The sequence below is a fragment of the Kogia breviceps genome, chromosome 14 (genome assembly GCF_026419965.1).
Source record: "Kogia breviceps isolate mKogBre1 chromosome 14, mKogBre1 haplotype 1, whole genome shotgun sequence".
Lineage (NCBI taxonomy): Eukaryota > Metazoa > Chordata > Mammalia > Artiodactyla > Physeteridae > Kogia > Kogia breviceps.
The window spans coordinates 87,416,296-87,431,694 of NC_081323.1; the positions used below are offsets into that span (position 1 = coordinate 87,416,296).

Genomic DNA, 15,399 nt, shown 5'->3' on the forward strand with positions numbered 1-15,399 from the left:
AAGGGCATTTGGAATATTTGTCAGAGATCAACACATATACCTTGATCACGTTCATTGCACAGGCAGCACATTTCCTAACATGGTGCCTGCCCGTTCACTACAAAAAAAATCAGGAGTCACCTAAATGCCATCAGTGGGGGATCATTTCGATAAATTAAAACTCATCAATACAAGAGAATTCTAGCCTGCTGTTGCTACCTTTGGCCATATGAAATTGCTGATATTCTAGTGTTTTCGACAGAAATGGCACTTTCTGTAAGGCTCAAGCTATAATGCGAACACGTTTGTATTTTTGTGCTAATGTGAAAAGACTTTAAGTAGAAAAAAGAGTGTGATGGTATTTATTGATTGATGCCCTTTTTATATTTATAAAGGATGCCTGTGTGTTACGTATGTTTGAACATGTATAAAAGTTTCTGGAACCACCTGCCCAGACACTGTCAGCAGAGGCACCTGCAGGGAGGGACCTGTGTTTTGGGGAGGAGAAAGGCTTTTGCTTCGTCACACCCCCTGCTTGGTTTGTGTTTTTTATCATGTGCACATGTTACTTTTACAGTTTACAAAACTTATTGTGGGGCTCTCTTGTTCTTTATTCCTTTTTTTTTTTTTTTCCCTTGCTGCGTTGGGTCTTCGTGTTGCGCGCGGGCTTTCTCTGGTCGCGGCGAGCGGGGGCTGGTCTTCATTGTGGTGCGCCGGCTTCTCATTGCGGTGGCTTCTCTCGTTGTGGAGCACAGGCTCTAGCACACAAGCTTCAGTAGTTGTGGCACACAGGCTTCAGTAGTTGCGGCTCGCAGGCTCTAGAGCGCAGGCTCAGTAGCTGTGGCGCACGGGCTTAGTTGCTCTGCGGCACGTGGGGTCTTCCCGGACCAGGGCTCGAACCCTTGTGCCCTGCATTGGCAGACGGATTCTTAACCACTGCGCCACCAGGGAAGTCCCGGGGCTCTTTTTTTCTGATCATGCAAACCATGCATATTCCTCGCGGAAGATTTTAAGGGCAGATAAGCAAAAAGAGAAGCGCAGCTGTAGAGAACAGCTCTGCCGGCCTTTGTTGACTCTCTGTGAGTCTGTGTACAGGTGTGTTGTGAAGAACAGGACGGCACTGTGTGTCCCACACTCTTCCCTGTTCTCACTCAGCGCCCACTTCCGGTGTCTGGGAAAGGCTGCGGGCCGTTGGCATCCTGGCCTCAGGCCATCCATGAGCCTGCTCTGGGCCTCGTCCTCTTCCCGCTGGGGGCCCGAGGGGTGGGCTGTGGCGCCTGTGAGTCCGGCCCCCGGGGGCTCAGGCTCACGTCTCTCCTCCCGCAGGTGTAGAGCGGGGCCCAGCGGCGCGGCCCTCGCTGGAGAGCCTGCTGGCAGCCAGCAGCCACATGCTGAAGGAGGTGTTGGACGGCCCCTTCGTGGACCCGCTGAAGAACCTGCGGCTTCCACGGGAGCTGAACCCCAACAAGAAGTACAGCTGGATGCAGAAGAAGGATGAGCGGGTGAGGTGTCCCGGGCCAGACCTGGGGGGCTGGGGGGCCGGCGCGGGGTGCCCCCAGAGAGGCCACCTCGCCTGGGCCTTGGCCGGCTTTGCGTTCGGAAGGGCCTGTTCCGCACCCAGCTTCCGCCACCAGTTTGCTGGGTGGTCCTGGGCAAGTTGTCTCCTCTTCCTGGGTCTCGGTTTATCACGTAATCACGTGTCAAGAGTGCATCCCGTGGGTGACAGCCTGAGGGCTCAGGGAGAGCAGCCGTGGCTGCGCCTCTGCTGCGCGTGGGCCTTGGGCAGGCGGCTCCGTCTCCCTGTGCCCGCGACAGATGCTCCAACAGCCAGCCCGGCCTGAGCGGTCCTTATGGGCCAATTCGGCCTGGACACAGCCCCGCGAACTTGGCTTTTCGGTCCTTGGCGTGCAGACGGGCAGTCCGTTTTGCTCAAGGCCACAGCTCGTGAGGGGGAGAAACTGGGTGTGACCCGGGCCCCTGGTCTCCGCTGTGAGGTCCCGCACCCCGGCCGAGGGCGGCGTCCTCACCCACCCCCTCCCCGCAGATGTACGCCATGAAGTCCTCCCTGGAGAGCATGGACGCCATGGAGCTGGACTTCCGGATGCGGCTGGCGGAGGTGCAGCGCCAGTACAAGGAGAAGCAGCGCGAGCTGGTGAAGCTGCAGAGGCGCCGCGATTCCGAGTGAGTGTGCCCCGCCGGCCCGCGGCCTGGGCTCTGTAGGCGCCGCGCTCAGGAGGACGGCCGAGGCAGGCCGCCAGGTGTGCGTGGCCCCGAGTGACGTGTGCGCGCCGTGCGTCCCTTCTCCGCGCCCCGCCACCCCCCGGGTGCACAGCCAAGCGTGTGATTCTCTTTAAGGGACAGGCGCGAGGAACCCCATAGAAGCTTGGCACGCAGAGGCCCTGGCAGGCCGCGGAAACGGACCCACGCCCTGAGCGCCCTGTCGCCCCCCCGCAAGAGAGGGAAGAGCCGCATCCGTAGCGGAAAGTAAGGCTGGCCCCTCGGTGGGTCGGGGACTGGCACAGAGCTCGGAGGGGAGGATCCCGGGCCTGCGCGGGGCCTGTGTGGGCGCCGGGGACCTCGCGTCCCTCAGGCTCTGGCCCGCCCGGATCGGCGGCTCGTGGGCAGCATGGCACGCTGCCCCGGGCAGGCCAGGAGGGCGAGCGTGGAATGGACAGGCAGACCCACCCCAGCCAGCGTGTCGAGTGTCACCCAAGCGTTGGGCCCGTCTTCCCGCCGCCCCTGCTGCCTCCGTGGCCAGGGGCTGACCCCCGAGCTGCTCTTTGCGGAGGGCCGCGCTGTGCTCCTGCTTGGTTCCCTCTGTGGCGGCCAGCCTCACTCCCGTTCTCCTGGCTCGTCGGGCCCGAGCCTGCTCCCCGGGACCGGGGCCGCCACCTCCGTGCACTCTGGGGACAGGCTCCTTGGGGGCAGCAGGAGACACGTGCGGCTGGAACGAGAGCTCTCCCTCCAGGCCGGGTGTGGATGGGAATGGTGCTGCGGTCCTCCCAGGGCGTCTGGGGGTAGCACAAGCTGGACGGGAAGGCGCTGGAGGGCACCTCTGCCTGGGACAGCAGGGCAGGCGGACACCAGGGCTTGGTTGAGGAAGCAGAGGGGGGCCACGGGGTACCTTCAAAGGCATTAGGAGAGGCAGTGGGGCGGCCACAGCTCTTCTCAGGAGAAGACAGCCCCAGGGGCCCCCTCGTCTTGCATTTAACCTTCTTGGGTGTTCCTGACTGATGAGAGGATGGAGAGAGGGAGAAATACCCTGTCACCAGCCACACAGGGAGAGCAGGCGGGGAGAGCAGCTCCTAGGGAAGAGAGCAGAGGCGGGGGCTGCTAGCACGCAGAGCCGCTGGTTACGAGCGTGGACCCCGGGAGTGGATGCACCTCCTGCTCAAGTCCCAGGTCTGCCTCTTATTGTGACCTTGGGCCAGGTGTTAGCTTTTCTAGATGAGTTCCTTCATCTATAAAAAGCGGTATATAGAACAAAGCATTGTTTTGTGGTTAAAGTATAAAGCACAGACATGGAACAAGACACGTAGTACCAAGTAAAAATTATTATTATTACCTGTGAGGGTTTAGCTTAAAGCAGGCAAAAGAGGCTTTCGAACCAGGACCGTGGCCCAACTGCTTATGCTCCTAGGGGTACAGGAGACCAGCCAGCGGCTCTTCCTTCATAGAAGCTCTTGACTTTCATCCCCCTCCCATCCTGGTGGATTTCCGTGGCATTCCCGATCCTTGTTCTTGGCATGTTTTGGTGCCGAGGTATCTGACGGTATAAAGATGTGTGTATGAGTGTGTATGTGAAAGGAGCACGAGAAGGAGGCCAGCAGAGGAGGACACACTGCTTTCAAGAAGTTCTTCTTTTCTCCCCACTAAACTCTCCTTCTGCCTCCTCCACAAGTATCCCAGAATCCCGGCACCGTAGCGCTAGATGCTCCGTCTCCCCAGACGCGTCACTCTGTCATCACGGTCTGTGCGTTGACATCCAGAGCCCAGCCTTCAGGGCCTCGGGGGCGCACCCCCAGCCCGTGGGTGCTGCCTGGCCAGGGCGCTGACCGGTGGTGCATCTGGGTTTCAGGCTGAGCGGCAAGCCCCTGCTGGCCTCGGGCGACTATGAGCTGGGAGCAGGGACGAGGAAGAGGCCCAAGGGGCCTGAGGAGGAGCACGATGCCCTTGGCGGGACCGCGAAAGCCAGGGGGAGGAGCCAGCCTTGGGACGAGCACGAAGCCTCTTCAGACTTCATGAGTCAGGTCAGTGGCCCCGCCCCGTCTTCCAGGTGTGCTGCTGGCTGGGGGCGGAAGGTCTGGAGGGGGTGCCGGAGTTCACGCTCCCTTTGCAGGCCTGCTGCAGGCCCTGCTGCTGCACGGAAACTGTGGAGGTGGCTGCCTTGGCGCCAGAGTGACTCTCCTCCAATGTTCCTCATTGTGCAGAAGGGGGAAAGTGAGGCTCAGGGGAGGTCAGAGACCACCAGAGTAACGCAGCCTCAGGGGGAGCTCTGTGTGTGCCACGTCCTGTGTGTGTGCTCCGTGACCCGGTGCTGAAGCCGAGAAGAGAGACTGTAAGCTCTTAACCAAGTAATGCAATTACTCTGTTGTTTCACAGTGTAAGAGTTTAATGAGCAGCTTCACCACTCTGTAGTTCGAGGAAACAAGGGCTTGATACCATTGTAATTTCCTCTGTGAACTGTCCTGAGGTCAGGGGGTGAGAGCCAACACCTTGATTTTTCTTCTTTCTGCAGAGCATTGAAATCATCCACTTAAGGCCCTCATTGCTAAATGCTTATGTACCTTTTCATCCCTCCCAGTAAAAGCCCTGTGGGAGGGGCTGTTTTGGTAGACTCGGCAGTCAGAGGGAAGGACTCAACATGGGGGAGATTGGGTCCAGGCGGAGGGGAGAGAGCCAGTTTGTACGTCAGGATCCTCTATACTCTCGAATTGTGAAGGACACTTTCGAGGTTTAATTGACACTATCCCAACTTTTCTCTCCTTATGAATTGTTACCTGATTAAAGAAAATAGCGATAAAGTGTTCAAACGAGGGCCATTGAAACGGCAGGTTTAAACAACAAAGGACGACAGCAAGCAGGAATTAATCTGTGAAATCTCTAATCGTTCTTTCTGCTTCCGGCGTCCAGGGCACACTCAAGGCGTTTTCTCGGCAGCTTTAGCCCATTTAGCTGGATGGGCTGATTCAGGCTGTGCTGTGTGGCCGCCTTCATCACCTGCTTTAGGCGATTGAGATAAGCAGATCAGCTGTGCTGTGATCTGGGTTTTCCATCTTGGGTTCATCCCTCCTCCCTTAATCCAGCCGCCTTCTCCCACACTGTGGCAGCAGTGCTTGCTTCGAGCGCTTCCCCTAGGAGGCACCAGGTAGCGCCGTGGAGAGCCAGTGGCAATGCCAGTGTCACTGATCACTGTAACCACAGTGACGGCTATTTAATAAGTGCTTCATGTGCCTTTTCTCAGTTCGTCTTCAGAACAACCCACTGATGCCTGTGCGTAATTACCCCCATTTTACAGAGTAGAGGAACTGAGGCTAAGAGGAGTTAAGCGACTTGCCAGAAGCCACAGAGGCAGGGAGAAGGAGCTGGGGTTCGTCAGAGCTCGTGCATGGAGACCCAGTGTTTGGTCAAACGTCTTAACCTGTGACTTCGCAACTTCCCTTTCCAGCTAAAGATTAAGAAGAAGAAGATGGCCAGCGACCAGGAGCAGTTGGCAAGCAAGCTGGACAAAGCCCTCTCCCTCACAAAGCAGGACAAGTTGAAGTCGCCCTTCAAGTTCTCGGACACTTCTGGGGGGAAATCAAAGACGAGTGGGGTCTGCGGCAGGTACTTGACGCCCTACGACAGCCTGCTGGGCAAGGACAGAAAGGCGCTGGCCAAAGGCCTCAGTCTGTCTCTGAAAGCCTCCCGAGAAGGTAAACACAAAAGGGTCGCCAAAGCCAGGAAGATGGAGGTGGGGTTCAAGGCCAGAGGCCAGCCCAAGTCGGCCCACTCCCCGTTCGCCTCGGAAGTGAGCAGCTACTCCTACAGTAAGTAGCGGGCCGCGCTGCCTCAGGGCCGCTTTTTCTCTCCTTCCTCCTCTTTCCTCCTCCTCTTTCAGCCTCGAAAGGTCTCTCTTCCGCCTCTCTCGGCCTCGAAAGCGTGAAGGTCTCTTTTCCGCCTCTGTGTGGGCCCCGCCCAGGCCAGAAGCGGAAGTGCCTGTGATTGGCGGGCGCCTCGCTAAGCGGCCACCTATGATTGGTGGGTGCTCGTGATTGGCGGGTGGGTGGGAGCGGAAAGCCCTCCCCCCAACCTTTTCGGTGCCCGGAAGCCGACGGTGTGGAGGCCGTGCACCACAGCGTTGGCGGCTTCTCGGCCTAAAGCGGCCGGTCGTGAGAACCGTAGAGATGACCTGGACTCCGCGGCTTGCAGTCGGCTGTACTCGGCCCCGGTATTAGAACAGCGTCTATGGAGCCGGTATTAGAACAGCGTCTATGGAGCGCACGCTAGGGCTGTCTGGGGGGCGGTATTTCCCTTTGTCTTTGCGACAGTCCTCCAAGTGGTTAACCCGTGGTGTTCCCGAGGATAGATCCTGAGGTCGGGCCGGGGTCAGGCCCAGCCTCTCCGCCGCAACTGCGCAAGTCGTCGTGCCATGATGGGCGCGGCCTGTGCGCTGCCCGCAGAGCAGCCGCCGGCTCCAGGCGGCTTTTGGGCCCTTGAAACGTCACAGCTGGTGGGACTGAGAGACTTGAGCTTTAACCGGAGCCTGTGGCGTTGGAGCTGCTTCTCTGGCAACTCCGGGAGCGTGGTTTTCCGGAGCCGGGCAGCCTTGCCCCGCACGCGAACCCTGACGCCCCGCCGGCTCTCTGTGGCCTCGTGGCCAGAGCCCGCCGTCTAGCATGTAATAGGTGCTCAGTAAGTATTTGTGGGCGGAATGCCACCCAGGATGGGTGGGTGTCGGTACCGTGCCCACTGCAGCAAGGCCGGGGAGGGGCTTCTTGCCTCCTGGCCCCTGTCAGCGGGTTTGGTTCTGAGGCGAGCCCAGGCCGTGAGCCGGGTGGCAGGCTTTTTCATTGTTGACTGCGTGCACCTGGGCCTTTGGCTGGCTCTGCCGAGTTCACGGGGTCGGGGGTGTTGAACATGAAGTGTAAAAAATGGACCCCTTTAAGGTTACAATGAAGGAAGTCTTTTTGGATTTGGAGTTCAGATATAGAGGGCTGTCGGCAGCCCTAGGTGAGCCCACATGGGAGAGAAGGGCTGGACCTGGCACCTGGCATGAGGTGAAGCTGCTGCTGGGGGACTCTTTGGTTTATTTTTAAGGCTCGTGGATTTGATGGCCCCGGGTCTCCGGGGTTGATGCTCAGATAGGCGTTGGGGCAAGCAGCTCCTTTTGTGCCTTAGGTACTGAGGGCGTGTTCGATTGCCGAAGCTTCCCGGCCCTCGGGTTTGGATGGGTGTGAGCCAAGCAGCATGGCCCAGGCCCCTGGCCACTGTGGACCAGTTTTAGGGACTTGCAGCCCTGAGGAGGAGGGAAGGGCTTTCCTCTGTTCTTTTGGAATACTGAAGAGAATGGGGGAGGACTGCTGCTCCTTTGATCTTTCAGGGGACAGCGGGTCTCTGGAAGAATCCGCCACTCCTCCCCACTCATAGGTGGATGTGGCGGGGTACAGGCTAGAGGCCAGAGAGAAGCGGAGGGCTCTGAGCTGCTGAGTGTCCTGCGGCCGATGTGCGCATGCGTGCACGGCAGCGTTCCAAGTGCTCGTCCACCTGTTAGGCCTTTGTCTAAAACTGCACTGTCCCCGTGAGAGAAATGGGTTATCGTTCCCACAGGGAGGTCGGAAGACCTGTTTCCAGTTAGCTGACGGCTATGATATGCAGCTGGCTGTGGAGAGAGCGTGTGTCTCTTTTTTACGTTGGTTTTTCTGCTGTTCGCGGTGGCTGTGAGAGTGCACGCACGGTCGTGAAGAGGTCGGGGTGTTTCCAGCAGAGAGGTGCTGCGCCTGCAGGAGGTGGGAAGAGAGCACGTTCCTCTCTTGCTTTTCCACGTTGGGTTGTAGGGGTTGGGTGGCATGCTTGGTGGGTTCTGGGGAGAAGCCAAGCTGGTCGTCCTCACGCTCGGTCGTATCCAGCCTGGGTTGTGACCTCAGGAAGGACGGGATGGAGTACACGGGCAGGAGAGCTGCGGGCAGGGGACAGGGCGGAGGCTCGTCTGTGTCCTCCCTCCTTCTAGAGTGGAAAGCACAGACATGGAGGAGACAGCCAGAGGAGCCCTGTCCTCGAACACGCACACACCCACCCACCCACACCACACCCACACTCACACACCACCCACACCACAGACACACACACCGCACACAGCACGCACACATGCCTAGCGCGCGCGCACGCACACACACCCCACGCAATTTTTCTTGGACTGGGCGAGAGCTGGTGTGCCAGAGCTGTAGCTGCGTCCATTAACGTTGCCCATGTTTGGGGTGGATTTTACCAGATCCAGGGACCACAGTCTTTGACTGCAGAGCCTTTCCATCTGACGAAATCTTGCTTAACAGCTTCACATGTAAAACGGATCAAAGTGGTATATGTCCGGGGTGGGATCGGTAGGGGCCAGAGCTGTGCCCATTTGACAGCCCCCCTCCCCACAGCTGGGTGATCTCTCAGGAAAGCCTCACCCGTATAGTAAGGTTGGAGACTTGTGGGAAGCGGCAGCACTGTACTGGCTCTGTGATAGGGAAAGGGTGGGGGGGCAGCAGCCCGGATGTCATTGCAATATCATTTGCCTGTTTCTTCGGCGTAACTGTGAAAGCCGCCGTCCTGACATTGCTGAGCAGGGGGCTGGGAACGGGTGTGCGCGATCGCCGTCGTGAGCCTGCGCCCGCTGGCCTGCACATCACTGGGAGCTGGTGTTTGGGGAAAGAATGGCTCTAACTGAGCCCTTCCCCGCCGAGGCCTCGTCCCTCCCCACAAGGGGCCTCTGGGCTGGCTGCAGTCCCATGGGGTAGACAGGACTTGGCGGTGATCTCTGTGCCCGGGGCAGAGACCTTCCTGAGAGTGGCCGTGTGTGTGGTGGGGGGTGCTGGCCACAGCCGGCCTAGAAGGAGCCTGGGTCCAAACCCACGGAAGACGCCTGCAGCTCAGAGGCCTCGCGGGTGAGAGGTGAGGCCCAGGTCGGGAGGAGAGCTCCAGGCTGCGGGACTCGGCTGGTTCCACGGCCGGTAGGCATCTGGACCTCTCTGTCTGGCGAGTAGGAGAGATTGTTCTCAAAAGCGCTGAGAATAACGGAAGAAAGACACCAGTCCCCTCCCTCCCCCCGGCGCTCTGTGACTTATCTTTATTAAAAACTACTTTGACTGCAGATACGGACTCAGAGGAAGAGGAGGGATTCCTGAAGGACGAGTGGGCTGCCCAGGGCCCCTCCAGCTCCAAACTGGCATCTTCCATCCTGTGCGGCGCGGTGGCGAAGAGCGGCAAGCCGGCCGGCGGCCCCGAGCTGACCAGGAGGGGCCTGGCGGCCGCCCGGACTCTCAAGCCCAAGCCGGCCGCCGGCAGGAAGCAGCCGTTTTGTTTGCTGCTTCAAGAGGTCGAGGCCCGTTCCTCCTTCAGCGATTCCTCGGAGGACTCGTTTGACCAAGGTTACTAGCTCCAAACACACAATACCTCCCGTGTTTCCTAGCGAGAGAGTGAGTGCGAGAGCGAGCGCGAGCGAGGCGGGGAGGGCGGCCGCGGCGCCGCCGGGATGGCCGGCCAGGGCGGCCGTCTGGTTCTTGGCAGCGTAGCCTGCCGTATCAGCCCGAGTCCTTTTATTTTTGTTTTTCTTTGTACCTGTATCATTGTGATAAGACCATTGGCTGGCTCTTTTTGAGCTTTTATATGGACTGTTTTTAGTCTTCCTCTCTGGTCCCCTCCCCTCGCCTCCCCTGCCCCCTGGACCGCAGGCCTGGGTGGGTCCTCCCGGAGGGGCCCATGGAGGCCTCCCTCCCCGGGGACATTTTGTAAATGGAATTCTGTCGTGTGGGCGTGTGACTTGATGTTTGTACCGCGATTTTGGTAATACCGAGCTTTATTAAACATATCGAGTTCATTTTTAACTAAACCCGTGTGCCTTGTCTCTCTTGCTGTGTCCTGACTAGACCGTTAGGTTGCCGCTTCCCTCATTTTGTTCCTCCTGCCCCCTCACCCCTCCCCACCCCTGCCCCAGAAGGGGTAGATGGGGTAATGCAGTCTGTGCTCTCTCTATTATTCAAATATCCCTGGTAGCTATTGGCATGCCTTTCATTTTTCAGGTTTAAAGTCAACTGCTTTCACCTCCAGCTTCATCCTTTTTTTTTTTAAGCTGCTTGTTTGTCTTTTGTTTTCTTAAAGCTCTATTCTTACGCAACAGTGGTTAAAAAATATTTGCCAAACACTCGTTTTCTAACGCATGTTTCTGTTTCGAAGGGCATGTAGGCAGTGCAGGGTCAAGACCACTTGCTGTCCCTGAGTTTTGTTGTGAAATTCAAAAGGCTTCATTGCCGTGTTGGGGGGCAAAGGCTCATCTGCTGTCAAACTCACGAAGAGAGGGGGTTGGCCTCAGGGACCTCTGTGAGCGCCCTGGCTCTGATTTCCCTAAGGTCAGAATTCAACTTCTGGGGTTAGAAGTGTCTCAGTCTTCCAGGACCTCCAGTCACAGATGTCCTGGGGCGGGGGGCGGTGATGCTTAAGCACTTCTCGCCCTGCTTTTGGATTTGCTTCAGGGTGGACGGACCCCCTTTAGGGATCCCAGAGCCTGGGTAGCAGCACCTGGGGGTCAGAGCCTAGACCCTGACGCTCTGGCTGGGATACATTTTGGGTGGCCTGGAGGCGACGTGGACGGCGGCCGGGCGCTCCCGGGGCTCTCGTTCTCCGGCGCTGCTGCCGTGGTGCCTGAGCACGTACAACCCGGGCCACTAGCGCTCCAGCCAGCCTCGTCTTCCGAGGCCTCCCCCAACCTGGGCCTCTGTGGACCAGACTAGCTAGTTCGCCATTCCCCTCTCCCTGTCTTCTGGGCTGGCCCCTATGCCTCCTCCCCCCTGTTAAAGCCAGAGTTCCAGCTTCCAAGTTTTGGAGCTCTCGTGCTCCAGCCCAGACCCCATAGAGAAGCAGGCAGCCCCGCAGATCTCGTAGTGTGGGGCCCTTTGCCCAGAATCGACAGAGGCAGCCAGGGTCCCGCAAACCAGGGCCAGACACAGCAGCGGACGGAGCCCAGATAAGGGGAAGTGCAGGGGGCAAGGGGAGGGGGTCCCCACTGCACCCAGACCGCTGGTCAGGTCTTGAAAGGGATATTTGGGTAATAGGGCCTTACTGACATCTGGTACTAAAACACCTAATTGGCTTGGCTTTTCTAGTGTGTCTGCTTTCTCCCCCAGCAGCTTGACCATACCTTCACCCTTGACCCCTACCCATGATGCTTTGAATGTCTGTTTTGGTCTCTTGCATTTGCTCTCACGCTGCACTCTGGACGCAAAGCGAAGGCTGGGAGTAGGGCAGACGGCGCAGCGGGTCACTGAGCTTGGGTCCGAGCCTGGCTCGTTGCTCCGTAGGTAGGCAAAACCCTTTTCTTTGTGTCCCCTCTGCTCCCCCCCTCCTCGGGGTTTGCCCCCATCGGCTATGGCAGCAGCGGATCGCTTTGGCATTTATGGATCGGGTTTTGGAAAACCAAACCGAGTGACAACAGCCAACCCCACATACTGAGCCAAGAGTTTTTTCTATGAAAAAGAGTTTTTCTGCATTTCCGCGGGTTTCTTTGTTGGGACTTTTTCTCTCCCTGCCCTTGGCAAACTCTGTCGCCTCAGGTGTGGACACCTCCAGAAAGGCTTTCCTGGTCCTGAGACCCCCTCCGCTGCCCCTACCCCTCGGACCCTGGCCTGAGCAGACCAGCCACCGTCGGAGGCGGCCCTGGCGGGCTGTCAGGCTCTCGGGAGCAGGGGGCGGGGAGGGCCTCAGGAGACCACAATTATCCACATCAGCATTTTGTGGAAAGCACACCTGTTTTCGGCCCTCTGTTTTCCAACCATTCTTCCATCTCAGGGTGCTGGGTTGGGGGCTGCTGCTGGCTTTCTGGGGTCCGATGTGGACATTCCAGACCTCCAGAAACCCAGAGCCAGCCCAACCTCGCCGGCAGAGAAAGCTGGGCAGGAGAGAGTTCTGGAGTCTCCACACCTGAGCAGCCCCGGGAAGGCCACCTCTAGAAGGGAAAGCTGGCCCCGTGTCCAACCCCATGCCCCACCCCAGCCAGCCCCCCACCCACCCCCCCGCTCAGCTCAGCCAGCCCCGGGGGGGGCCTGCCTGAGGTGGGGGACCCGGGCGCCGCCTGCAGTCTGCCTACACTTAGCCTGCTTTGCCGCTGTGGCCCACTGGGCGGAGACAGAGCCATGTGACGTCCGCAATGTGAATGGATCGCAAGTGTGCACTGCCTGCCTGCCGCCTGCCCGCCCCGCTGGCCTCCATCCTGCTGCATCCATCGCTCTGGGAGCCGGGTCTCCGTCTTCTCACTCCTCTTAACAAACCTCCTCTCTCTCTGCCTCCTTCCTCTCTCGACTCCCTTTGGGCATTCCTTGAGCTCTTGTCTGCTTCCCTCACTGAGGCCTCCCTCGGATGAATGGGCAGACCGAACCCTGTCCTCCCGGGCACCCCTGGGGCCGCTGCTCTCGGCCGCTAGCTGCCCTCCAGCAGCCAGGCGTCTTGGGGCGTTGTTGGCAGGAGAACGTGGAGTTGGCCATCGTCCAGGGCCTGTCCACCTCTGGGCCCGGACTCCCTGCCCCCGTACTATATGGAGAGATGACGGCTCATTTCCCTCCAGCCTCTTCTTGCTGGAGGGTTGTTTCCAGCCTGGCCTGGCCCAGCTCTGGGCCAGCAGCCCCAGAGCCACTTTCACACTCCCAGCGCCCTGGGCAGACAGGCACCCTGCCGCCCTTGTGGGGTTAGCTGGGCTGTGTCCCTGGAAAAAGGCAGGAAGCAAGCCTGTACCTCCAGGAGGTCTCTCTTTTTGGTGAGGGCTGAGTTCACAGGCAGGGAGCGTCATCCTCCTTGCTGTGGCCACCGGGCCCACGGCTTGCCCCTCCTTTGTCCCGATGGCCCGAGCTGGGCTCAGGACTGCAGGTCCTTGGGCGGTAGGACCAGTTTCTGGGGAGAAGCGTGTCTCTCCTCAACCAGGGAGACAGCCTGGGGCTTCCTTAGTTTCTTTCCACTAGACTGTGGGCGATGAGCCCGCCCGCCCTGGGTTCGAATCCTGCTCTGCTGCCCGAGCCCCTGACCGTCCCGAGCCTCGGCCTCCTGGAGCCAAGTGGACCCGCCCCCTGCCCCCTTCGTTCTCCTGTGGGTCAACGCCTGTGGCTCCCTGGCTTGCGATGGGATGAGATTGTCACAGATAAGAAACTAGCTCAGAGAGGGCCGGGGATTTGCCACAGGCTTCCCGGTGTGGGCGTGTTGCTGGGAGTCAACTTCGGACCCCAGGGCCTGCTCAGGGTTTCCGCCACGGGAGCCCCCCAACCCCAAGAAGAGACCAAACTCCACCTTCTCCTGTTGCCAGCCGCCAGGCCTTCCGCCGGTGAAACTGCCCCCAGGTGCCTGTGTCCAGAGCCTCAGCCTGAGCCCCCAGGGCCCACCCTCCCCTCTCGGCCCTGCCTTCGCCTCTTTCCTCCTCTCCCCTCCTGCCCCCTTCCCCAGCCTTCATGTTGTGCGTCGGGGCGTGTGTGTGCGCGTGCGTGCGCGTGAGACCGTGGAGAGCGCTGTCTCCAGTCCTTGTCCGTGTGTCCGTCCCCCTCCCTGCAGCACGGGTGCATGTTGGTGCTCCCCTTGCAGAAACACACTCGACTCCCAAAGCCGATGCCCACCTCTGGGCTGTCCAGGATGCCCAGGTCTTGGGCTCGCTTTGATGGGGGCACCGGGCCATCGGGGGGACTTGTGGGCTGGCGAGGAGCGAGGAGCTGGGCTGGAGCCGAGGCCCGCCTTGCTGGCGCTCCAGCCGCGGGGGGGGGGCAGTGGGGGGTGGTGCAGGCTCAGACCAGGGCTCTGACTCGCTCCCTGTTTTCTGCACGCCAGATGAGAGCTCCGAGGAGGAGGAGGACGAGGAGGACGAGGAGGACGAGCTGGACGAGGAGGAGGAGGAGGCCGCCGGAGGCTATAGGCTGGGGGCCCGGGAGCGGGCCCTGTCGCCAGGCCTGGAGGAGAGCGGGCTGGGCCTGCTGGCCCGCTTTGCAGCCAGCGCCCTCCCCAGCCCCACCGTGGGCCCGTCCCTGTCCGTGGTGCAGCTGGAGGCCAAGCAGAAGGCCCGCAAGAAGGAGGAGAGGCAGAGCCTGATGGGTAAGTCCCAGCGGACGGGCTGCAGGGAGTTGGGTACCGCCGCCCCGTCCTACAGATGAGGCATCCGAGGCTCAGAGAAGCTGGGAGCCCTGCCTCCTGGGCCAGCCGTGTCCTTAGCAGAGGGCGCTGGTTATGGCGGCTGCGGCCTGCCACTCCCTGTGAGGGGTCTCCCAAACTGTGCAGTGGCCTTCACCGCTGATGCTGCCGGCGCACAGCACTTGATGCCCTCACTCCCGGTGCCTGATGTCAGGCAGCTCAGGGAAGCAGAGGCCTCGGATCTGCAGCCCGCGGGGCTATGGGATCCCACAGGAGGCCCCTGATCCGGCCTGGCGGGTCAGGGAGGCCCCTTCAGGTCGGCGACACTCTGGTTGAGCCATGACAGAGAAGGGAGGTGGGAGGTGGCTAAGCATACGTAGAAGAAATCAACGTGCAGGTGGAAGGAACAGGCCGTGCAGCCTTTTGGAAGAAGGGGAAGCTCTTTACACTTGGGGCAGTAGAGGGGTTGCACTCAGTGAGATGCACTGGCCCAGACGGGGCAGGCCTCCTGGGGCCTGGGGTCGCAGCCTGGAGGAGGTCATCAGTGCCGGGCGGCGGGGGGCAGGTGCTGGGTCGCGGTGAGCCAGGCTTACCTTCCCACTGCCTGGATGGGCAGACAGCGGCAGCCGGCACTAACGCTCGGGCAGGGGGCTCAGCCTTGTCCTGGCCCCACCTCCTCTTTCTGCATCTCCAGTCATACCCTTGCCTTCTCGGGACAGACAGACGTCTTGGGACTCTCTCCTGGGCCCCCTCCCATTCTCACGGGGCCAACTCTCCCAACTCGGACCCAACCCACCTTCACCTGGGGTTGGTGTTTGCGACTGAGACGGTCCTGCGTGTGTTCAGGCGGAGAGCTCGCCTGGCCTCAGTGGGGTCAGGTCCTGGGCCTGGCTGCTCCGGCCTCCTTGCCCTTTTCTGAGCCTCAGCGGTATACGTGAGGCCCTCCTGGCAGGGGCTGGGGCCAGGAAAATGGGCACTGGGCGCTACCCTGCTGCCCCCCAGGCCTCCCCCAGCAGCCCTGGCTTCATGCACAACACAGGCTCCAGGACCAAAGCCCATTCCCAGTGGCCTGCACCGCCTCCCGAG

General features: G+C 60.0%; 1 protein-coding gene across 2 annotated transcripts in view; it reads left to right on the top strand.

Moving 5' to 3' along the window:
• The window catches only part of TNRC18 (trinucleotide repeat containing 18), an 82,810-nt gene that overhangs the window by 44,371 nt on the left and 23,040 nt on the right, over window positions 1-15,399 (top strand). For both annotated transcript variants that reach the window (XM_059037315.2, XM_059037314.2), the window contains 7 exons: window positions 1,306-1,481; window positions 2,024-2,160; window positions 2,335-2,463; window positions 4,058-4,229; window positions 5,648-6,008; window positions 9,315-9,590; window positions 14,017-14,277. In XM_059037315.2, coding sequence (XP_058893298.1) covers window positions 1,306-1,481; window positions 2,024-2,160; window positions 2,335-2,463; window positions 4,058-4,229; window positions 5,648-6,008; window positions 9,315-9,590; window positions 14,017-14,277 — 1,512 coding nt within the window. The remainder of the gene's footprint in view (window positions 1-1,305; window positions 1,482-2,023; window positions 2,161-2,334; window positions 2,464-4,057; window positions 4,230-5,647; window positions 6,009-9,314; window positions 9,591-14,016; window positions 14,278-15,399) is intronic.